We start from the raw sequence: 23308 nt of genomic DNA on the forward strand, positions 1-23308 counted from the left end.
TTAGCTTCTTCTGATAAGAAGCCATAAATTCCTCTCCTTTGGAAGATTTAGGTGTTCTTTGAAGTAAGTATCTCATTCCTAAAAAAAAAAACTTCCCCACCTACATAGTCTCTATTTTAACATTATGTTAGAACCTAAAACTGTATTTAACACACTACTTAAGCGAATGAACACAGCATAACTTTCTAACGTTACACTTATAATATTCATTATAGCCTTTGCGAAAAGCCAATCATAAAATATGCATTTTTCACACCAGCAAGGACAAGGAGGTATTGAAGAAGACTGTTGAAGGAGAGGTAAAGTCTTAAATGCTAAAACTGAAGACAGAGCATCACTAAGTCAAATAAAAGATTTGTCTATTTGCTTTTAAACTGATACAAAGCAAGACAAAGTAAATTATTATAACTACTTCAAATCTAGTTGAAAATGTGCTGAGGTGTGCATTAAGACAAAGGTGGAAGTTTACAAGTTACAAATGCTTAAGACACTTCTTGCTAGGGATAGATAGCATTGCATCCATTCCTGAAAGATTTGCATCTCAAAAAGATATGGCATATGAATTCTTAAATTAGACCAATAATGACATGCACCCAAAAAAGAAAAACATTCTCTCTTCTCCCTTTCTTTTCTGCTTTCTTGTCATAGAGTGTGACTAAGGAGAAACGAAAAGAATCCATGAGTGACAGAGCTGATTCCAATCAATCCTCCCCGATGGAGTGATCAAAGGCCAACTGTAGTGGACCAAACAGGGCTTTCCCCTTGGAAGTGTATTCCATCCCGTCGAGATCAGCACAAACACAAGGGATGAAACCGACTTCCCACGGCTGCCATCCAAGCTATGACACTGTAACTCAGTACCACCTGCACATTTTTTTTCTTGAATCCTTAAAGTAATGATTCTCTCCATCTCCATCCCTTAAAATCCAATTCTGTCAGCTTTTCAGTGTTCAAAAATGAACTAGTTAAGATAGCACTGAGGAAAGAAAGAACACAATAAGCATATTTTATTGTGTAAGTAAGTAGATTTGAGATGGAATTACTAAAAGGTAAGCATACATGGACCCCCCCACACACACAGCTGTCTTTTTGCAGTTGCACTTAAGGATTGTACTTCAAATATGGTTACACAGATATCTTCCCCCCCTCCACATTGACTGCCTCTTAATATTAGAACCGAATCTGCCACAAAATTACATGAAATAAAACAGTGAGAAATATACTTGAGAATGACTGTTGTTTACAAAACAGGTAATTTATAGTATACAATTACTGATAAGGTAGAACAAGAGTTCAAAAACTGGACTGCTTTACAAAGCACTTCTTCAAACATCAATTTTGGATTATTGCTGGAAGGTACTAAATGGTCTGTTATAGACTAATTTACAGACATTCATAGAATAGTGAAAAACGCATGCTTTAGAAACCTGGGACATTTCATGCCTTTGTGCTAGCAGAACATGAAAACAGAAGTGATTGGCATTTTTCAATGTAGGTTAGTAGCATTTAGAGTTTTTATTCTGGTGTACTAACTGATTCTTCGTATTTTTTCTCTTTTTTTTCAGGTGATTTTTCATCTTCAGGTTTAGTCCATGGAGGGCTGTGAAACTTCTGTAAAGGTAAAAACATGGTGTATAGAATACATATATACATAAACAGAAATAAAAAAGTCTGCTAAAATTCCATGGCAATGGAATTGTCCCTAGAAAAGGGTCCTGATCTCTAAGAAAGCATCATTAACAACCTTCACAGTGCAAAACCATACAAGTCTGATGCTACATACAGCTTCATATCACTGCATATTTTATGTATATATGTATGAAAACAACCACATAGGTATTTAATATTTAATTATTTTGGATAACTCTCCTTACTCCTGCTTCCAGGGCTATACACATCACACTGTCAAATTAAGTAATTTGACTACTAATTCATTTGACTACCAGCTTTCCAAATATTTCATAGTTTGCAAGTTGTTACCAGCCAGAAATCATTTTGAACAGATCAATTGCAATCAGACACAGTCAAAGTCTGAATTAAGTAGTCTTCTCTTTTGAGACAGAACTTGGTGAAGAATGTGTAAGTATACTTTAAGTAACTGAATCGCATGAGACTTTTTAGTAAAACCCCAAAAATTACTCTGGAAGAGAATACCTGAAAGCTTGTCTCTGTTTCTGCTGCTTCCAAACGAGATGCTGAATCATTACGATTCCCCAGACATGTCTTGGCAACCTGTCAATAGAAATGTCAGAGATAACTACTTCATATTTTTTCCAAAAATATTCAGTTTTCAAAAAAAAAAACCAAAAAAAACCCAAAAAAAAAAAAACCAAAATACCAAAAAAACCCCAACAACAACAGCAAAAAACCAACCCAATTTGGGTCTTCTTTTAAGCCTACTTAATGAAATGGAACTAAGTTTTCATAGCTAAACTTATCCCAGACTCCCATCATCCCTGTAACAGTCTTCAACAATACAGTCTTGTGACAGCGAGTTTAACAACTTCATACTTACCCAGCTTTTTTTCTTCGTGTTTAAATCTCATCACCAATAGTGAAGTTTACTTCTACAGGTGGTCCTAGGGAACAGAAAATTAATTACAAGTGCCTTTTATGGGTGAGGAAATAGTAACAAACAGTAGAAAATCAGCATTACAGTTAGAACTTCTCTATTACTATTCTCTTGGCTATACTCTGGATCTCTTAGGTATAATAATCCCTGAATAGGAATATAAAGTCACTGAATGGAGAAGTCAGGTGACTCTCAAGGCAGAAAATCTTGCTGCATTACTTCCTGTCATTTTATTCAAGAAATAATGTCATATTCTTTGCCAATATGCTTTTTAATATCTGGGAAAGCAGAGTTGCACAGCATAAATAAAATTAATTACAAAGTGGATTTTTGAACTAAGGAGATCTTCAGGTATGAAACCAGAGATTTGCTCAACACTGGAAATTCTACTGTATTTAAATCCAAGTCCCTTCAGGAGTAGGATTAAGGATGCAATAAGAAAAGGAGCTGAAAGATTAAATACAGTCAAATATTCATAATACTTGGTCATTGCTCTAAAATGAGTTCACATTGGAATTTCTCTACTTGTTTTGCTATTAAAAGTGACACATTTAAATGGAGTGAAAACTACAAGGTTTTTTTAAAGTTTTGAGTCAGCAAGACTCCAGTGTAACAGTGGGAGGGGTTTAGTCATGTTTAAGCTACAGAAGGCAGCCTCTGAGATGATGCAGATGGATTTGATGTGGGGAACTCTTTCTCATATTTTCCCACTCTAGACAGTAGAAATAAAAATTGGATTCATGTAGGGAATAATCAAGGCAGTATTGATTAAAATAAAGTCTATTGATAAAGCACCTACTCCTTTTATGACAAAAAATCAAACATCAAACAAACACGTGGTTTATGTCTTAGATAAAGACTAAAAAGTCAGATGACAGGGTAGCAATTTTTCGTAGTCTTGAAATACTTCAAAACCTTATACGTGTGGTCCTGTCAAAACTTCCATTTAAATTATTTACTCTTAATCTAGATTTAAAAAAAAATATTCCAAGCTGAATTATCCTCAGAAAAAATGAAGATTTAGGTGACTTCTAGGTGTGTGGCTTGAGGACAAAAGATACTCTAGGTCCAACAATCAATAGTATTGCAAAATGTGTAATAAAGAGGATAGAAATAATGCTAATTAAATATGATAATTTACATATCCAGAATTTTCTCTGACTGTACCTACTAGAACATGAAATCAGGTGACCTATTTCACCAACATCATTTATAGGAGATAGGAAGCAAAAACTATTAATTGCATTAGTAAAGCTAAAGGTCAACTTCTTAAGACATATGCAAAGGAAAAAGAAAAAAACAACCCCGGTCTGCTTTAGAGAAAATAAAAGTGAACAATAACACAATGCTGTATGAGTGAGTAGTCTTGCAGTGTCTTCATAGGCCAGACAACAAAGGCTATCTTGATAGGAAAAGAGCAATAAAGATTAAGTCTGTACTATTTCACATTTGTTCACTCAGAGATCTTCTCCTTTTAGTAGCACACCATATGGATCACTGTTGGAGAAAGACAGGGACTTTTTCCTAAGGATGTCTTTATGATGTTAAAGCATAACATATTCATTATTGACTCCTTATCACTGTGAAACATTGTATATCATTACCAAATAAATTACAGCTTGAAAACAACAACAGTTCAATAGCCAGGACTGTAACCAGCTCCTGTGGACGAGGTGCAAACACACACACACACAGAGGGCTGGGTTTAACAGAACACAAACTGAATCCCACACACATATGACCTCAGGCATATATATATAAAACATACATATACATACACCCCCACCTGTGTGTATTTATGTGTTTTTATATGTCTATATCTACATGCATATATAAACACATAAATATGCAAACACGCATAACACATATATCTTTGTGTCCCTCAGCTAAAGATCAGTGGCAGAATATAAACTCAATGAACTAGAATACCTTCCACCCCCTTAGGTGACAAAGAAAGCAAAATATTAAACTTCTGTTATTGTTGTTAGTTCCCTCTATGCCAAATAGTGGATTGTTTTGTATGTTTGTCCGTCAGATTTCTTCCCATGAGAGGTACAATCATTACCAATGGACAGAATGAGAGCTCGACATGGCAGAAACTATCAAAAAGCAAAAACTATTTGCTGTGTTGCTTTCCTCAGCTTAGCATGCAGCCCGATTAACAAATTGTCTGTGTGTGAAATTATGGCTATAAAATCTGCATATTGATTGGTCACGTACACAAAATTTGGGAAGTTATGGTATTCAATTGTCCTAGTAAACAGCACTGCAAAGCTGGAGAGCTTCACAGCTGGATGTATAAATGACAAAGGTGGATAAACAAAGGGTGCATCTTTATTACTGTGAGAACCCCGGCCTTGCTCTGGGGTCTCATGTGGTGGTGAAATTCCTCCTCCAACCCGTGCTTCCAAAGAAAAACTCCGCAGGCTTTAGCTGTTCGGTCTCAAGGCAGTTTATCGCTAGTTATCTAACAGATTATGTTCTTGGACTGCGGCTCTTTGATCAGCGGCCTGGGTAGAGGCACACACACCCCCTGACATCCTCTCGATCTGCTGTCTTCTTCGTCTCCCTCTCCGCCCAGGGCTGCTGCTATCTTTTATAAGATATATTACGTATAACATGTTTACAATTATTCCCCAATACCTACTACCTACGTTGCCAAGTGTTTTTCTACTCTAAACCAATCTGTGAGTGCCAACATCACCAAGAATATGGAGGTAAGGAAAAAGAAGGAGGAAGAACAGGATCAGCCCACTTTCCTCCATCTTAGAACTTCTGACCCCCATGTACATGTGTTAAACCCCCCCTGTACAATACTAAAAAAATTTCCCCTCTACTTTGTAACTACTTTTACTATACTATCTAACCTTTTGTGATTGCTTGTTCCACCTCCAAAGTTGGCAATTCATTCCATGGCTCAAACTCAAAATCACAGCTGTTTTTCAGCTGTCTGCCAGGGTCTAGAATGCCTCTGACCAAGGCCTGGAACCTCTAAAAATGTCTGAGAGACATTTTGAGTTCCCACATATTAGAAAAATTTTAACACGCCAGTCAGAACTCAGCATGTCCAGTGGCTATTGAATCATGCAACTTTACCTGCGAACAGCTGAACCATGTAAATATAAGTATTTTCTACTGCATCAACTCAGCAAATCAGAACTGGCTTTATGGTCAAAAAAACCATAACAATTTAAGGTCAAATAATCAATTCACAAGTGAACAGGAAATCAAGTTTAAATAAGTGGTATTATAACAGTTTTTGCAGTTAGAAAATCATTCTGCTGCTCCTAAAGAGCATCATCCAGATTTAGTTGACCAGACATTGGAGTTTCAGTGTTCCTGTGCATCACTGCTCCTCTTGGCTTCATAGGGCACAAAAAGCAGATAGGGAGGTTGTTTGTAAAGCACGATGGGAGAGAAAGTACTGGGTTAATTCTGAAGAAAAGAAACCAGATACAGGAGAAAAGAATGGTGTGGTTAGATCAACTGACAAACTAGTTATCTTAGTTGTCAGGTTAGGTTCACAGTTTACTCAAAGACACGTTTTATCAGATTTGCTCATGAATTTGTTACAGATCTGTACTGGGAGCTGCTTTAATCACTGTTTAGAAGAAAGATACAGAACAAGAAGTATGTGAAATGTGCATATACCTTCTCAGAAGACACCTCTGCAGTTTTTCATACGCTTTTCCTGTTTTAGATCAGTGTGCTAAGGGGATGGTTAAACTCAGATGATGCAACTTCTCTTCCTCTTCCTAGTCCTCATTTACAGAATCAAATTTACTTTAAGGATTTTATTGGCTTGAAATTTCGTTATAAAAATGGTTATTTTTTTTCTCTTATTACACCCTTTGGAAAACAATTGGAGAGTGCAATTTGATCAAAGCTCTGAAACAGATTTAAGAAAATAAAGCAAAATGCTGTAGTTGCTTAGAAACGTATACAATTTTGGCTCCAATACAGAATATCCTTTGTCGTTGAATGATTAATGAACATAGAGTGTTTTTTTATTACAGGAAATTAAGGCAGTAAATAAAAAGCACTACCACTTCTATTTATCAGAGAAGATTCTGTAAGGACAAAGCAAAAAATCTAATAAGAGACCAAAGAATAATTTTATAAGTTCTTTGATGTTGTAGCAATACCAAGCAGGTAGTTAAAAATGAGATGTTATATGCATAAGAATTATCTGACACGAAAAGGCAATTAAGTAAATTATGGTGTAAAAGCCAAAATCCCAAAAGCTTTTGGGAAGACAGAAAAGGGAAGGAATACAGGGGGAAAAGCTCTGCAGAACTCTGGTTCTGCACAGAGACTTTCAGGAGTCAGACATAAGAAAGCATCTCCGGATAAGGCTAAGAAAAAGTAGTACTGACAAGATGCCTCTAATAAAGTACAAATAATAAAAAGAATGGAAACTTTTACAATACCGAAGGTAATTTGGAGGGGGGCTTTTGATGAATTTCAGATGCTGTATCACAGGATATTCTACCTACTTCTGGCTATTGCTGGTCCTATGCCAAATTTCATTACAGATAAATATCAGCAGCGTCTAATTTCCAGATTTGCTACTCTGTATCCCATTTGCCAATAACTTTTCATTTTTTGTATTTCAGTATTTGTTCTAATGTAAATGACACTAATTACTCTGAACAGGCATAAGCCCCATAAATACAAAATTGCAGAAAGATCACAAATTTAAGATAGAGATGCTTAGCCATACAGACTTAAAAATACCAGTTGGAACCAGCAACTAACCATTTTGCTTTATTTTTTGCCTCAGTATCTATAAGGTTGCATGTTCTTCTCTAGTTAGTCTTCACTACCTTAATTCTTTCTAAATAGAAATCACATTTTATTTATCAGAGACACAATAAAAGGACCTTTGTGAAGTTCTGAGAAAGGATTACTGAAATAATAGGTTTCTAAGCAATGCAGTTTCTAGTACATCTTCACAAATATTACTTTGAAATGCTGCATTACAACCTTAACCATCCAGCCTTAATCTTCCTTCATTTGAATGCAAGAAGCTGTAAAAACTTCAGAAAAAATGACAGTCAAGTAATGAAAAAAACAATTAAAACTCTTCCTAAGTGTTGCATTTTCTCCAAGTGATAGTGTTCACAGATACAAATGGCAGCTTTGACTTACCAAAGAATTAGGATCCTTTGGGTATAAATTCCTTCCAGTACTTTCAGAACTTAAAGTGGTATTTCTAATGCCACTATATGTAGGCTAATTGTGGAAAGAAGATTTTTATTTCAGTTCTCAAAGCTAATAATTTGAATTCCTTGTGCCTTTCGTCTCTCTATGTTAATGTGAGATGATGATGATGAAGAAGAAAAGATTGCTAACCAATGTCATCACCTGCACTATTTTTATGGCCATTTTAGCCTATGTTAAGATGGACAGGGTGTCTGTCTGCTGATGGACTAAACAGTTAAAAATACAAGCTGTTAGAAGGACAAAAAACAACCACCTAAATAAGTAAACCACCATCTCAATAACTAAAACCTTGATTTTATGGAAAGGTGAATCTTTTAGGTGTCTTTGATTGCAATACTTGATGCAGAAATTAAATACTGGTTTGACTTTTGAAATATATTACCAGTTATTTTCTTTCCCTTTCTCTTTTAATGTATTCACTTCTGTATAAAAGAGCTGTTTAAAATGTCTGATACAAGTATTTAGCCTAAGAGGAAGAAGAAGAGGAGAGAGGAGGAGAGCGTAAGAGGAAGAAAAAGAGGAGAGAGTGAGGAGGAGAGAGTAAGAGGAAGAAAAAGAGGAGGGAGGGAGAAGAAGAAGAAAGAAAAGAGTGAGAAGAAAGAGGAGAGAGTGAGAAGAAAGAGAAGAGAGCGAGAAGAAAGAGGAGAGAGTGAGAAGAAAAACTGAGAAGAAAAGGAAGAGGAGAGAGTGAGAAGAAGAAAGAAAACAAAGCAAGAAAAATAAGAGTCAGAGATAAAAAGAAAAACCAAAAAAGTCAGATTAGAAAGAGAAAGGCAGAGAAAGAGGAAAGAAAGGTGGGGTAAAGAGAAAAAGAGTGAAAGACAAACAGAAAAGGAAGCACTTGAAATGAAAGAGAAAAGGAAATAGAGAGACAAGAAAAAGAAGAAATAGAGCTAAAAACCTACAGGAAAACAAATGGAGAGACTGAACACAAGGTAGGGTTCAAGAGAGAAAGAAATAGAGAGTTAGACAAAAAAGTTGAAGTTGGACAGAAAAGGAAAAAGGGTCAGAGACAAAGACAATGATAGCAAGTGTTAGAAAGACAAAGGCTGACAAAGAGGAAAAAAAAGAAGAAAACATAGTGAAACCTAGATTGAAAGAGACAAAGAGACATGGGGAAATACATGTAGAGGAATGGAAGAAAATAGACAGGGTGAGAAGGAAATAGGGTTAGAGAAACATAGAGATGTGTTAGAAATGGAAACAAAGGAAAACACAGCCAGAGACAAAGAGTTACACATGGAAGGATAAAGTGAGGAATAGACTAAAGAGGAAAGTAAGAGGCAAAGGGAGAAAAAGGGTGAGAATGATACGACTCAACCACACCAAAGAAAGACAGGAGATGAATGGTGGGCAGGACAGAGGGTAAGAGGCATCATTATTAGGGCTGATTAATCTTTATTCCCTTAATTTAAACTTCAGCAATACACAGGGAAACAACGTATACAAATGCAAGTACAGAGACAAATAAAACAAAGAATACATCATACCTAGGCACACAAGTACAAGTCCAATTTACATACAGCAAAATACATCAATAGACAGGAACAACTGCAAAGACAGAACAATATAATGTATTACAAGCCAAATACATATTGACACAATATAACCGTGTCTCCATTTCAGAAAAGTCCACAACGCTTTTATTGTTATGATGCACCCGGAACAAAAACGGCGCAAAACGCTCCGCCGACGTGCACGCCCCCTTCGCGTTACGCACAAACTCACATTCACGGCAACTCGCTCCGGAGACTCCCAAAAAATCCTCCTGCCTGATGAAAACCCCCCCTGAAAGGCAAAGGCCATACACACAAGGTTGGAACTGCTCCACACACACACACACACACAGCTGCAGACACAAGCACACACAAACTCTCACAGACAGACACAGACAGTCACACTCTCACACATTCTTCTGCTGACATGCTGGCTGCCACCCTTACGTGAAACGCTGCACTGAAGAATATGCTTAAACGCTTCTTCTGACCGCAGGACCTCCATGTCAAATGGTAGATTCCAGGAAATTCTGTAGGGACCCGGGGACCTACGAGACAAGGGGAGGCGGTCAGTGACTGACTATCTGAGAGCTAGGAGCTATACCAACTCTGGGCCCATCAGGGTTGTACCCCAAACCCCGTAGAGAACAGATGAACGGCAAAGCTTTATAACTGCTCTACCTGAGCGTGACTACGTGCCCGGGCAAGGCAGCTCCGATCATAATTGCCACAACAGAGGTGCATATAACATAAGGTAACGTATGTACATACAGTATAAGCACAAACAACATAAGGCAACGTAGGTACATACAGTATAAGCACAAACAACATAAGGCAACGTAGGTACATACAGTATAAGCACAAACAACATAAGGCAACGTAGGTACATACAGTATAAGCACAAACAACATAAGGCAACGTAGGTACATACAGTATAAGCACAAACAACATAAGGCAACATAGGTAGGCGCAACATACACACATACATTAGAAGCCGACACAGGCAGGTGCAACATAAGTGCATACAACGTAAGCCGACAGAGATACAAGATACAAGAAAACCCTCCCCCAGGACTAGTGCTCTCTGCCACAGATTTGAACCGTCAGCATCTGAAATTAAGTTAGGACTAGTGTCAAACGGCTGCAAGACAACTTAGCATCACCAAACATGTTATGTCAATCTCCCCATACAATCTAGAGCCCAACTACACCCTGCAAATGACAAATTTCAAGTCCCCAGGACTTGTGCTATTACAGGCTATGCAGCAGGGCAGAGCAGTTGTGGGACAAATACGTGCAGACACCCATGACACAGGACAGGGAGAGAGAGCTTTTGAGGAGAAGAAAGGACCGAGAGACCCAAAGAACACAGAGTGCACCAGAGACAAGTGACAGGACACACACCAGAACTGCTCTGCCCTGAGCACCTCAGCACTGTGATCAAAACAGTCACTTTCCCTTTAGCTGGCCTAAGGGGACACTTCTTCCACATCCCTGCCCCCAAAGCTGATCCTAAAGGCCCTCCCAGCACCCCGCTTTCACCCCCTCTGTGGGCCTTAGCCCTCCACTTATCTCTCTGGCATCTGGGGATGAGAATCCACGTCGCCTGGCAATGGAGGCTGCCTCGCCAGCGGGGAATGTCCTATGGTCACCGGGCTGTGGTCCCGTGCTCAGCTACAATCGAGAACACCAAACATCACTGCATGATCTTAGCTGCACAATGGACAAAACCCAGCAATTCTGCTACTCACCATTCTCCTGAGAACGCTCGGGCCGCACATTTTGGCCAGGCTCAGAGGCTGCCACCGTCATCGCAGGGTCTGCCTGGGTTAAGAAGGGACAAAGAGACTCAGCATTGCTGAAACACGAGTGGACCTTGGCTCCCCCTCCCTACCTCGGCGTCTCACCACAACTCCTCAGCCATTGCCAAAGGCAACTCTGATGCAATCTTAAAATACAAAATTTCAAGGCTTCATCTCAGAGTCCTGCAATACTTCCCGAGAGCTCACAAGCACAGGAAATCCAGGCCATCAGCTGTTGGTGACAGGGGCTTGGCATATGCTGAGTGGATTCCCTAAAGCACACAAACAACAATGGATGCTTACAATTGCACCAAAACCTGAAACCTGAGCAAGAACAACTGCTTCTGTCCACTGCTCACCTGGCACACAGGGCCTTGACTGCTGCTAACTGCCGGGACCTCCTAAAAATAAAGGCAAAGAACACTGCTGTAACATGGTCACCATTCAGGCTACCCCTGCAAATGCAAACAATGACTGACCTGATCATGGGAAAATCCTCACGCAACAATGGGGCCCTCTGCCACTGACCTGAACTGTCTGCATCTGAAATTAAGTTAGGACTAGTGTCAAACAGCTGCAGGACAACTTAACAGCACCAAACATATTAAGGCAATCTCCTAATACAATCTAGAGCCCAACTACACCCTGCAAATGACAAATTTCAAGTCCCCAGGACTTGTGCTATTACAGGCTATGCAGCAGGGCAGAGCAGTTGTGGGACAAATATGTGCAGACACCCGTGACACAGGACAGGGAGAGAGAGCTTTTGAGGAGAAGAAAGGACCGAGAGACCCAAAGAACACAGAGTGCACCAGAGACAAGTGACAGGACACACACCAGAACTGCTCTGCCCTGAGCACCTCAGCACTTTGATCAAAACAGACACTTTCCCTTTAGCTGGCCTAAGGGGACACTTCTTGGACATCCCCATCTCCAAAACTGACTCAAAAACCCCTCCTGAGGAGTCCCAACCCGGCACCTCTTCCATCCCCTCTGTGGGTTGTAGCTCTCCACTTATCTTGCACATATCTGGGGATGCAATTCCTCATCAGGTGCAGAACGAGGCCTCCTGCCTGTCTGGGAAGTTCCAGTTGTCATCAGGCTGTTATCTCTTGCTCTGCCAAGAGAAAGAAAACCAAATGTCAGCGCACTACCTTAACAGCACATGGGCCAGAACCTGACAATTCTGCTACTCACCGTCTCCCAAGAAGTCTTGGGCCACACACCTCAGGCGCGCTCGGATTCTGACACCGTCATCTCAAGGCACACCTAGGTTAAGGGCAGACAAGGTGACATGGCATTGCTGCAACTTGAGGGTACCCTCGCTCCTCTTCCCTGCCTCACCACAACTCCTTGCCCATTCCTGTGGGTTACCAGGAGGGGACCTTGAAATGCAAAATTGGAAAGCTCTGTCACAGGGTCCTGTAATGCTTCTGGCAAGACCACACGTGCATGAAACCCGGTCCATCAGCCAGTTGGAGACAGAGGTATAAGTACTCTGAGTGGATTCCCTAAAGCACACAAACAACAGTGGATGCTTACAGTTCCACCAAAAACTAAAAGCTGAGCAAAAAACTCCTTTGGTCCATTGCTCACCTGGCACACTTGGCCTTGACTGCTGCTATCTGCCTGGACCACCTAAAAATAAAGGCAAAGAACACTGCTGTAACATGGTCACCATTCAGGCTGCCCCTGCAAATGCAAACAATGACTGACCTGATCATGGGAAAATCCTCACGCAACAATGGGGCCCTCTGCCACTGACCTGAACTGTCTGCATCTGAAATTAAGTTAGGACTAGTGTCAAACAGCTGCAGGACAACTTAACAGCACCAAACATATTAAGGCAATCTCCTAATACAATCTAGAGCCCAACTACACCCTGCAAATGACAAATTTCAAGTCCCCAGGACTTGTGCTATTACAGGCTATGCAGCAGGGCAGAGCAGTTGTGGGACAAATACGTGCAGACACCCGTGACACAGGACAGGATGTGACAAACCAGGGGACAGGACAGGGAGAGAGAGCTCTTGATGAGAAGAATATCTGCAAGGACCGAGAGACCCAAACAACACAGAGTGCACCAGAGACAAGTGACAGGACACACACCAGAACTGCTCTGCCCTGAGCACCTCAGCACTGTGATCAAAACAGTCACTTTCCCTTTAGCTGGCCTAAGGGGACACTTCTTGCACATCCCTGCCCCCAAAGCTGATCCTAAAGGCCCTCCCAGCACCCTGCTTTCACCCCCTCTGCGGGCCTTAGCCCTCCACTTATCTCTCTGGCATCTGGGGATGAGAATCCACGTCGCCTGGCAATGGAGGGTGCCTCGCCAGCGGGGAATGTCCTATGGTCACCGGGCTGTGGTCCCGTGCTCAGCTACAATCGAGAACACCAAACATCACTGCATGATCTTAGCTGCACAATGGACAAAACCCAGCAATTCTGCTACTCACCATTCTCCTGAGAACGCTCGGGCCGCACATTTTGGCCAGGCTCAGAGGCTGCCACCGTCATCGCAGGGTCTGCCTGGGTTAAGAAGGGACAAAGAGACTCAGCATTGCTGAAACACGAGTGGACCTTGGCTCCCCCTCCCTACCTCGGCGTCTCACCACAACTCCTCAGCCATTGCCAAAGGCAACTCTGATGCAATCTTAAAATACAAAATTTCAAGGCTTCATCTCAGAGTCCTGCAATACTTCCCGAGAGCTCACAAGCACAGGAAATCCAGGCCATCAGCTGTTGGTGACAGGGGCTTGGCATATGCTGAGTGGATTCCCTAAAGCACACAAACAACAATGGATGCTTACAATTGCACCAAAACCTGAAACCTGAGCAAGAACAACTGCTTCTGTCCACTGCTCACCTGGCACACAGGGCCTTGACTGCTGCTAACTGCCGGGACCTCCTAAAAATAAAGGCAAAGAACACTGCTGTAACATGGTCACCATTCAGGCTACCCCTGCAAATGCAAACAATGACTGACCTGATCATGGGAAAATCCTCACGCAACAATGGGGCCCTCTGCCACTGACCTGAACTGTCTGCATCTGAAATTAAGTTAGGACTAGTGTCAAACAGCTGCAGGACAACTTAACAGCACCAAACATATTAAGGCAATCTCCTAATACAACCTAGAGCCCAACTACACCCTGCAAATGACAAATTTCAAGACCCCAGGACTTGTGCTATTACAGGCTATGCAGCAGGGCAGAGCAGTTGTGGGACAAATATGTGCAGACACCCGTGACACAGGACAGGGAGAGAGAGCTTTTGAGGAGAAGAAAGGACCGAGAGACCCAAAGAACACAGAGTGCACCAGAGACAAGTGACAGGACACACACCAGAACTGCTCTGCCCTGAGCACCTCAGCACTTTGATCAAAACAGACACTTTCCCTTTAGCTGGCCTAAGGGGACACTTCTTGGACATCCCCATCTCCAAAACTGACTCAAAAACCCCTCCTGAGGAGTCCCAACCCGGCACCTCTTCCATCCCCTCTGTGGGTTGTAGCTCTCCACTTATCTTGCACATATCTGGGGATGCAATTCCTCATCAGGTGCAGAACGAGGCCTCCTGCCTGTCTGGGAAGTTCCAGTTGTCATCAGGCTGTTATCTCTTGCTCTGCCAAGAGAAAGAAAACCAAATGTCAGCGCACTACCTTAACAGCACATGGGCCAGAACCTGACAATTCTGCTACTCACCGTCTCCCAAGAAGTCTTGGGCCACACACCTCAGGCGCGCTCGGATTCTGACACCGTCATCTCAAGGCACACCTAGGTTAAGGGCAGACAAGGTGACATGGCATTGCTGCAACTTGAGGGTACCCTCGCTCCTCTTCCCTGCCTCACCACAACTCCTTGCCCATTCCTGTGGGTTACCAGGAGGGGACCTTGAAATGCAAAATTGGAAAGCTCTGTCACAGGGTCCTGTAATGCTTCTGGCAAGACCACACGTGCATGAAACCCGGTCCATCAGCCAGTTGGAGACAGAGGTATAAGTACTCTGAGTGGATTCCCTAAAGCACACAAACAACAGTGGATGCTTACAGTTCCACCAAAAACTAAAAGCTGAGCAAAAAACTCCTTTGGTCCATTGCTCACCTGGCACACTTGGCCTTGACTGCTGCTATCTGCCTGGACCACCTAAAAATAAAGGCAAAGAACACTGCTGTAACATGGTCACCATTCAGGCTGCCCCTGCAAATGCAAACAATGACTGACCTGATCATGGGAAAATCCTCACGCAACAATGGGGCCCTCTGCCACTGACCTGAACTGTCTGCATCTGAAATTAAGTTAGGACTAGTGTCAAACAGCTGCAGGACAACTTAACAGCACCAAACATATTAAGGCAATCTCCTAATACAATCTAGAGCCCAACTACACCCTGCAAATGACAAATTTCAAGTCCCCAGGACTTGTGCTATTACAGGCTATGCAGCAGGGCAGAGCAGTTGTGGGACAAATACGTGCAGACACCCGTGACACAGGACAGGATGTGACAAACCAGGGGACAGGACAGGGAGAGAGAGCTCTTGATGAGAAGAATATCTGCAAGGACCGAGAGACCCAAACAACACAGAGTGCACCAGAGACATGTGACAGGACACTCATCGGAACTGCTCTGCCCTGCATGCCTCAGCACTAAGGTCAAAACAGACACTTTTCGCCTTTAGATGGTCTAAGGAGACACTTCTTGGACGTCCCCAATTCCAAACTGACTGAAAAACCCCTCCTGGGGAGTCCCAACCTGGCACCTCGCTTATCACGCCCCTCTGTGGGTCATAACCCTCCACTTATCTTGCACATATCTGGGGATGCAAATCCCTGTTGGGTGCAGAAGAACGCCATCTCCCTGTCTGGTAAGTTCCAGCTGTCACCTCTTGGTCTGCCAAGGGAAAGAAAACTAAACATCAGTGCAAAATCTGAACAGCACATCAGCCAAAACCTGGTAAATCTGCTACTCACCATACTCCTCAGAATGCCCAGGTTCTTGGCCCTCACGCTTTGGGCGTGCTTGGATTCTGACACCGTCATCGCAGGGGACACCTGGGTTAAGTGGAGACAAGGCAACATGGCATTGCTGAAACACGAGTGGAATTTGATCCCTCCCTGACTCACCACAACACCTTGGCCATTCCCTCAGGGCTACCAGGATGGGACCTTGAAATGCAGGATTGGAAGGCTCCATCACAGGGTCCTGTAATGCTTCCAGCAAGATCACAAGGGCATGAAACCTGGTCCATCAGCCAGTTGGTAACGGAGGTATGCGCACTCGGAGTTGATTCCCTAAAGCACAAAATCAAGAATAAATGCTTAGAATTGCACCAAAAATTGAGACCTGAGCAAAACCAACTGTTTCTGTCCACTGCTCACCTTGGACACTTGGCCTTGACTGCTGCTAACTGTCTGGACCTCCTAAAACTAAAGGCAAAGAACACTGCTGTAACACAGTCACCCTTTAGGCTGCCCCTGCAAATGCAAACAACGACTGACCTGATCATGGCAACACCCTCACCCAGGACTGGGGCTCTCTGCCACTGATTGGAGTCGTCAGCATCTTGAAAGGAAGTTAGGACTAGTATCAAATGGCTGCAGGACAACTTAGCATCACCAAACATATTAAGGCAATCTCCTAATACAACCTAGAGCCCAACTACACCCTGCAAATGACAAATTTCAAGACCCCAGGACTTGTGCTATTACAGGCTATGCAGCAGGGCAGAGCAGTTGTGGGACAAATACGTGCAGACACCCGTGACACAGGACAGGGAGAGAGAGCTTTTGAGGAGAAGAAAGGACCGAGAGACCCAAAGAACACAGAGTGCACCAGAGACAAGTGACAGGACACACACCAGAACTGCTCTGCCCTGAGCACCTCAGCACTTTGATCAAAGCAGACACTTTCCATTTAGGTTGCCTTAGGAGACACTTCTTGAACATCCCCATCTCCAAAACTGACTCAAAAACCCCTCCTGGGGAGTCCCAACCCGGCACCTCTTCCATCCCCTCTGTGGGTTGTAGCTCTCCACTTATCTTGCACATATCTGGGGATGCAAATCCCCATCAGGTGCAGAACGAGGCCTCCTGCCTGTCTGGGAAGTTCCAGTTGTCATCAGGCTGTTATCTCTTGCTCTGCCAAGAGAAAGAAAACCAAACGTCAGCACACTACCTTAACAGCACATGGGCCAGAACCTGACAATTCTGCTACTCACCGTCTCCCAAGAAGTCTTGGGCCACACACCTCAGGCGCGCTCGGATTCTGACACCGTCATCTCAAGGCACACCTAGGTTAAGGGCAGACAAGGTGACATGGCACTGCTGCAACTTGAGGGTACCCTCGCTCCTCTTCCTTGCCTCACCACAACTCCTTGCCCATTCCTGTGGGTTACCAGGAGGGGACCTTGAAATGCAAAATTGGAAGGCTCTGTCACAGGGTCCTGTAATGCTTCTGGCAAGACCACACGTGCATGAAACCCGGTCCATCAGCCAGTTGGAGACAGAGGTATAAGTACTCTGAGTGGATTCCCTAAAGCACACAAACAACAGTGGATGCTTACAGTTCCACCAAAAACTAAAAGCTGAGCAAAAACAACTGCTTTGGTCCACTGCTCACCTGGCACACTTGGCCTTGACTGCTGCTATCTGCCTGGACCTCCTAAAAATAAAGGCAAAGAACACTGCTGTAACACAGTCACCATTTAGGCTGCCCCTGCAAATGCAAACAATGACTGACCTGATCATGGCAACACCCTCACCCAGGACTGGGGCTCTCTGCCACTGATTGGAGTTGTCAGCATCTGAAAGGAAGTTAGGACTAGTATCAAACGGCTGCAGGACAACTTAGCATCACCAAACATGTTATGTCAATCTCCCCATACAATCTAGAGCCCAACTACACCCTGCAAATGACAAATTTCAAGACCCCAGGACTTGTGCTATTACAGGCTATGCAGCAGGGCAGAGCAGTTGTGGGACAAATACGTGCAGACACCCGTGACACAGGACAGGGAGAGAAAGCTTTTGAGGAGAAGAAAGAGCTGAGAGACCCAAAGAACACAGAGTGCACCAGAGACAAGTGACAGGACACACACCAGAACTGCTCTGCCCTGAGCACCTCAGCACTGTGATCAAAACAGACACTTTCCCTTTAGCTGATCTAAGGGGACACTTCTTGCACATCCCCACCCCCAAAGCTCATTCAAAATGCCCTCCCAGCACCCCGCTTTCACCCCCTCTGTGGGCCTTAGCCCTCCACTTATCTCTCAGGATCTGGGCATGAGAATCCACGTCGCATGGCAATGGAGGCTGCCTCGCCAGCGGGGAATGTCCTATGGTCACCAGGCTGTGGTCCCGTGCTCAGCTACAATCGAGAACACCAAACATCACTGCACGATCTCAGCCGCACAGCAGCCACAACTCAGCAATTCTCTGCTCACCATTATTCTCCTGAGAACGCCGGGCTCCTCGGGCCGCACGCTTCGCCCACGCCCTCCTGGCAGGGTCTGCCTGGCTGAAGAGCAGGCGAGGTGAGGTGGCGTTCCCAATACTCGAGTGGACCCTGGTCCCCCTCACTAGTAGTTCCCCGACTTACAGCAACTCCTCGGCCGCTCCTGAGGCTCCCTGGTGCCACCTCCAAGTGACAAAGATCAAGGCTTCGTCGCAGAGCCGTGTGCCGCTCCCCGAATTCCCAGGAGAGCGAAGGAGCGGCTCTGCGGCCGCTTGCAGGGGGGACTCGCTGGTACACGAGTGGACTGCCTGACGCACACAAACATGAATGGATACTGAGACTTGCAGCAGAGACACTACAGCTGCAGGCACACAAATTCATAAATAATTAAACTAACAAAACCCCAAAATCCTACCAAAATATTAATTTTATTTACCCAGTATCCAAATTGCCAAATAGATTAACAGAGACACCCTGTCCTATCCCTGTGGGATGAGTAAGCTCCTTTGCACGGTTGGGGTGTAGGGAGGCAGAGATCTCTGAAGCTTGCTCTTGGGGGAAGAGGTTTATTGGAGAATTCAGGGATGCCCAAGCTTCGTGCTCTCAGGCGTAGCACAGGGCTGGGCTTAGGAGGACGGGGGAGGGGAGAGAGAAACGGAGGGTTTAGGAGAGGGGAAGCCCCAGGCAGGGAGGGAGTCCTAGAGGGGAGGAAATCCAAGAGAGGGAGGAAGTCCAAGAGAGGAGGAGAGGGCCAAGAGGCCGGATGGCCGCTCGGAGCCCCCTTTTCAGGGGTTCCTAGGTGGGCTGGGACAAGGCATGGGCCAATGGGGTTACAGACTCTGTTTTAGGGGTAGGTACAGAGGTGCGGGATGAACCACAATCTTTTGCAGGGTGGGATGGAACAGTCCATTTCACTCCAGGATTCATCCAAGGGTAGAAGTGACATCCGGCTAGCTAAGATAACAATCATATCTATCTATCCTCTGCAACATATCCCCTCAATTACGCCTCTAAAATCTATGCCAAACAAATCCCGAAAACTAAGAAAACCCTGCCTGTATTGAAATAAAAACAAAAAAAAGTCTTGTAAACGTTATAAATTCATTAACCTAACACATCAGAACCATAAAAATATTAAACCTTTATGAACACCAGTACACACGACCCTCGTTTCAACATGTAAAAGTAAAGCTATCCCTACTACTAACCTAACACAAATATCACAAAATATAGCAGTAAGAAAAGAAAAAAAAAATAATCCTCACTATAACTAGAATATAAATTTTTTATTTTAAGCCAAGAAAAATTCATACATTCTAAACAGGAACTTCCTCAAAATCAAGTATTTCAATAAACACAAAAAACTCTAACATATTTCAAATAACTACAAAAAGGCTAAAAAACATAAAACAATCAAGCAACCCACCACAACTATCTAAAACTATCTACAATAAACCTTCTTTAAAAAAACCCAACAAATACTTCTTACCACCTCAACAATACATCACCAGTGACACCAAACAACTCAAAATACTGTAACTCCCATCCAAAAAATGCTCTATAAACTGAAACACTAAAACTCATCTAAAACACCCACTTACCCTTCAATAACCTCCTCTAACCTACACACAAATCTAAAACCAATAAGAATTAACTATAAACTATCATACCTTAAAGAACTCCACCATTAAACACTACTGTACCAGACTTACTATAAATCAAAAACCCCAAAAAAACACACCACTGTTAACATCACCAAAACATTTTTCTCCATTCCTCTAACAACCAAATACAAACCTCGATTTACCTTCACTTGAAAAACATACAATACACCTACAACCAACTGCCCCAAAAATAAAAACACAGTCCTACCATCCAGCATAAATTCATCCAAATGAAACTTCAAAAAAATAAAGCTCCAAAACATCTGTAATAATCCAACAACATTAGATGAAAAGTATAACAAAAATATTTTTAAAATCATCCAAATTCTTCTAAAAGACTATTATACCACAAAAAAAAAAAAAAAAAAAAAAAAGAAAGCAAAATCAAAAAGCATCAAAGTCCCACCAATTTAATAAAAAACAGCCAGAATGGCTCCACGAGCCAACAAAAAAAACCCCCAACTTAGAAGAAAATGCCAAACCACCTCAAAAACAAACAATAAAACACAGCCCCTCTTACCATGGTATTATTTTAGTACTATGATTAAAATACACATTCTATACAAAAATGTCCTCTACCCTTCCATCAATGCCACATAAAGCAAATAAATTAACTGTTATCATACAGGACATCCATATAAAAAAAATCTCAATCGCCCTAAAACCTTAAAAATAATTACAAATTAACCCCAAAATGAAAACTTTAACAAAAGAAACCCAAAAACAAACAACAGAAACTAAAAATACACCACCATAGAATTACCTACCAGCAAAAACAACCCCACACTACACTCTTTTCACTAACAGTTGTCAGTGAGACACATCACAAAAATGAAACAAAAATAAAAAACAGCCCTAGAGAAACCCACAAAACAAATCACAAAACCCACTAGAAAAAGAAGTCCAACCAACTTACTAAACTTCAAACCATACAACAGACCCTGAAAGCTGCTAAAAATTAAAACCATACCTCTACACTAACTCAAAGAGTAACCAGCATTCTGCTAAGTTAGCTTTAAAAACCAAACTAATAAAGGAGATTAACAAAAACCTAAACCACTAGACAATAAAAAGAGAAGCACCCAAATAAATAACTACCTAAAAAAATCCACTGTATAAATACACAAGTTCCTAAAAAAAACACTGATAAAAAGCAACCAACAAGTACATCAAACTGAAACAAAAACCCAAATAAATACAGTAACAACAAAAAAATTATTCCTAACTCAATAAACCCATAATGCCTCAAACCATCAAAATACAAATACCACCTAGAAATAAACACATCACCAAAAGAGAAATGTAACCACAAAAAATAAGTCCCAAATTACCGGTAACAATAAAACGTCCACAACAATTAAACAAACCAAATGAATAAAACCACTATAGGAAAATTTAAAAATGCAATTACCAAGATTAAAAAAAAACCTCACTAATTCACTACAGCACACTACCTCAAGCCCACCAAAACTAACACTACATACTCATGCTAATAAAAGCCACCACATCCTAATTAAAAACCAACCCTGTACTTCATGCTACGACCCATAAAAATCAGTGTAAACCTTAAAAAAACATATCCTTTAAGAAGATAACTACAATTATATTTTCACAACATGAAAATAATCCAAACAAAACATCCAACATATCGCACAAAAAAAAAAAAAAATCCAACAACCAACTCAATCCAAAAAAGCCCTTGTCACAGCACCTGAACCAAGAACCGTAACAACCAACAAGTACACCGTGACCCTTCTCCTACACCAACTACGAACAAAAGAAAAGGACCCAAAACATTCCTCAGGAGCGCCTCAAAACCAGCGCAGTGAGGGAGGCTGGAAGATGCGAAGCCGCGCTCCCGGCCCCGGGTGCAGCGCGGCTCCGGCAGGAAAGCGGCTCCTCCGGCAGGCAGAGGCAGCGCCACGCCGGGAGACCCCCGCCCGCTGCCCCCGGCCCGGCGGGGCCGGCACCGCGCCCAGGGGGCCCCGGCGGCGCCCGAGCCCCGCGCCCGGAGCGGCGGCACCGGCCGGCACCGGCCCTGCCCGCGCCGCCTCCCCCGCCCGCCGGCCCAGCCAAAGCTCCGCTCGGCTCCGCACGGCTCGCACCGGCGCGGCTCCGGCGGGCCCGCGGCAGCCCAGCCGCGCCCAGCTCCCCTTCCGCCACGGCCAGCCCCGGCACTGCCGGCAGGGCTCCGCGCCGGACCCTTCGCTGCCGGGCCGGGGGCAGAAGAAGCGCCCCGAATGCAGCGGCACAGCTCGATCCCCGCCCTGCCAGCGCTGCCACAGCTGCAGCTCCCTTCCTCTGAAGCCCCGACACTGACGCCACGCTCCGGCGCTCACCTCACCCCAACTAGGGAAAAGAAATGTAGGGTTCCTTTCAATCGCGTCCCCTAGAAGAGAAGAAAAGAAGCGGCTTTCCTCAAACGATGGCAAAAGGGAGCTTTTTACCTCAGTCCAAACCTCTTAAAAGGCGGGACCACAGGACTGCCCCCTCCAATTCAACCTCAGGATGACGAAATTTCAAAGGGAAAGGGGAAAAGTCCCCGCTACGCTTTGAGCAATGCTCCACGTATCCAAGTGTGTATCCAGGTGATTCCCCGGACCCTGTCCGAGGCGCTCACCATCCTTCCAGGAGACAGCCCCGGGAGCCCCCCATAAACTCCTCTTCTCCAGCAGTTCCGTGCAGAAGCCAGCAAAGGTAAACCCTCGCCCTTAAATAACCTCCCCCGGCAGGACCCCGCCCCTCCTCATCATGCTAACAGCTCACACCTGTGGCTGCTCTGAGCCCTCATCATCTTAACAACTCACACCTGTGGCTGCTCTGAGCCCTCATCATGCTAATAGCTCACACCTGTGGCTGCTCTGAGCCCTCATCATGCTAACAGCTCACACCTGGGGCTGCTCTGAGCCCTCCTCATCCTCACAGCTCACACCTGCTGCTGTTGCCACTCTCCAACAGCGTATCTCCCTCTCCAGCACACAGCCCACTTCTCACAGACACAGATCCAACAGAAATCTGCTACAGGTGTTGGCTTTTCTTAATCCACCTGGTTACACGATTAAAACACATACATGCATTGATGGTCATTGAGAGAAA

The 23308-nt window shown here is 43.5% G+C and overlaps 1 protein-coding gene across 13 annotated transcripts; it reads right to left on the reverse strand.

The window, feature by feature from the left end:
* Positions 1–981: 981 nt before the first annotated feature.
* On the reverse strand, positions 982–22080 carry LOC144246595 (uncharacterized). Of its 13 annotated transcripts, XR_014956110.1 has the most exons (29): positions 19539–22080; positions 18693–19027; positions 18538–18611; positions 18357–18461; positions 17835–17898; positions 17715–17756; positions 17491–17627; positions 17314–17385; positions 16595–17233; positions 16475–16516; positions 16262–16387; positions 16067–16147; positions 15320–15986; positions 15200–15241; positions 14978–15114; positions 14801–14872; positions 14083–14720; positions 13963–14004; positions 13709–13875; positions 13553–13625; positions 12813–13475; positions 12693–12734; positions 12471–12607; positions 12294–12365; positions 11576–12213; positions 11456–11497; positions 11202–11368; positions 11046–11118; positions 10867–10968 (listed from the first exon to the last, which is right to left on the reverse strand). XR_014956110.1 is itself a non-coding variant. In XM_085582404.1 (8 exons), the coding sequence occupies exons 3-8, from the start codon at positions 17163–17165 to the stop codon at positions 15975–15977; spliced, it is 327 nt and encodes a 108-aa protein (XP_085438530.1). In that variant the 5' UTR covers positions 17166–17233; positions 17314–17385; positions 17491–17626; the 3' UTR covers positions 15846–15974. The 13 variants fall into 13 exon arrangements, 7 of the variants coding, with proteins under 7 accessions (XP_085438530.1, XP_085438525.1, XP_085438526.1 ...); XR_014956108.1 differs by lacking the exons at positions 10867–10968; positions 11046–11118; positions 11202–11368; ... (17 more) ...; positions 18693–19027; positions 19539–22080 and having other exon boundaries at positions 15846–15986; positions 16475–16522; positions 16595–16658; positions 17096–17233; positions 17491–17626; XR_014956106.1 differs by lacking the exons at positions 10867–10968; positions 11046–11118; positions 11202–11368; ... (17 more) ...; positions 18693–19027; positions 19539–22080 and having other exon boundaries at positions 15846–15986; positions 16220–16387; positions 16475–16522; ... (1 more) ...; positions 17096–17233; positions 17491–17626.
* Positions 22081–23308: the final 1228 nt, after the last annotated feature.

This window comes from Lonchura striata, chromosome 6, assembly GCF_050655825.1.
Source record: "Lonchura striata isolate lonStrDom1 chromosome 6, ASM5065582v1, whole genome shotgun sequence".
Lineage (NCBI taxonomy): Eukaryota > Metazoa > Chordata > Aves > Passeriformes > Estrildidae > Lonchura > Lonchura striata.

Coding starts and splice junctions, on each gene's coding strand:
- LOC144246595 (XM_085582397.1), bottom strand. CDS start 17,165: ATGGGGATTTGCATCCCCAGATATGTGCAAGATAAGTGGAGAGCTACA. Junction 16,523..16,594: donor GAGGGTGTTGCCATGATCAG/GTCAGTCGTTGT, acceptor CTTTGCCTTTAG/TTTTAGGAGGTCCAGACAGT. Junction 16,148..16,250: donor CATTTCAAGGTCCCATCCTG/GTAGCCCTGAGG, acceptor CACTTAACCCAG/GTGTCCCCTGCGATGACGGT.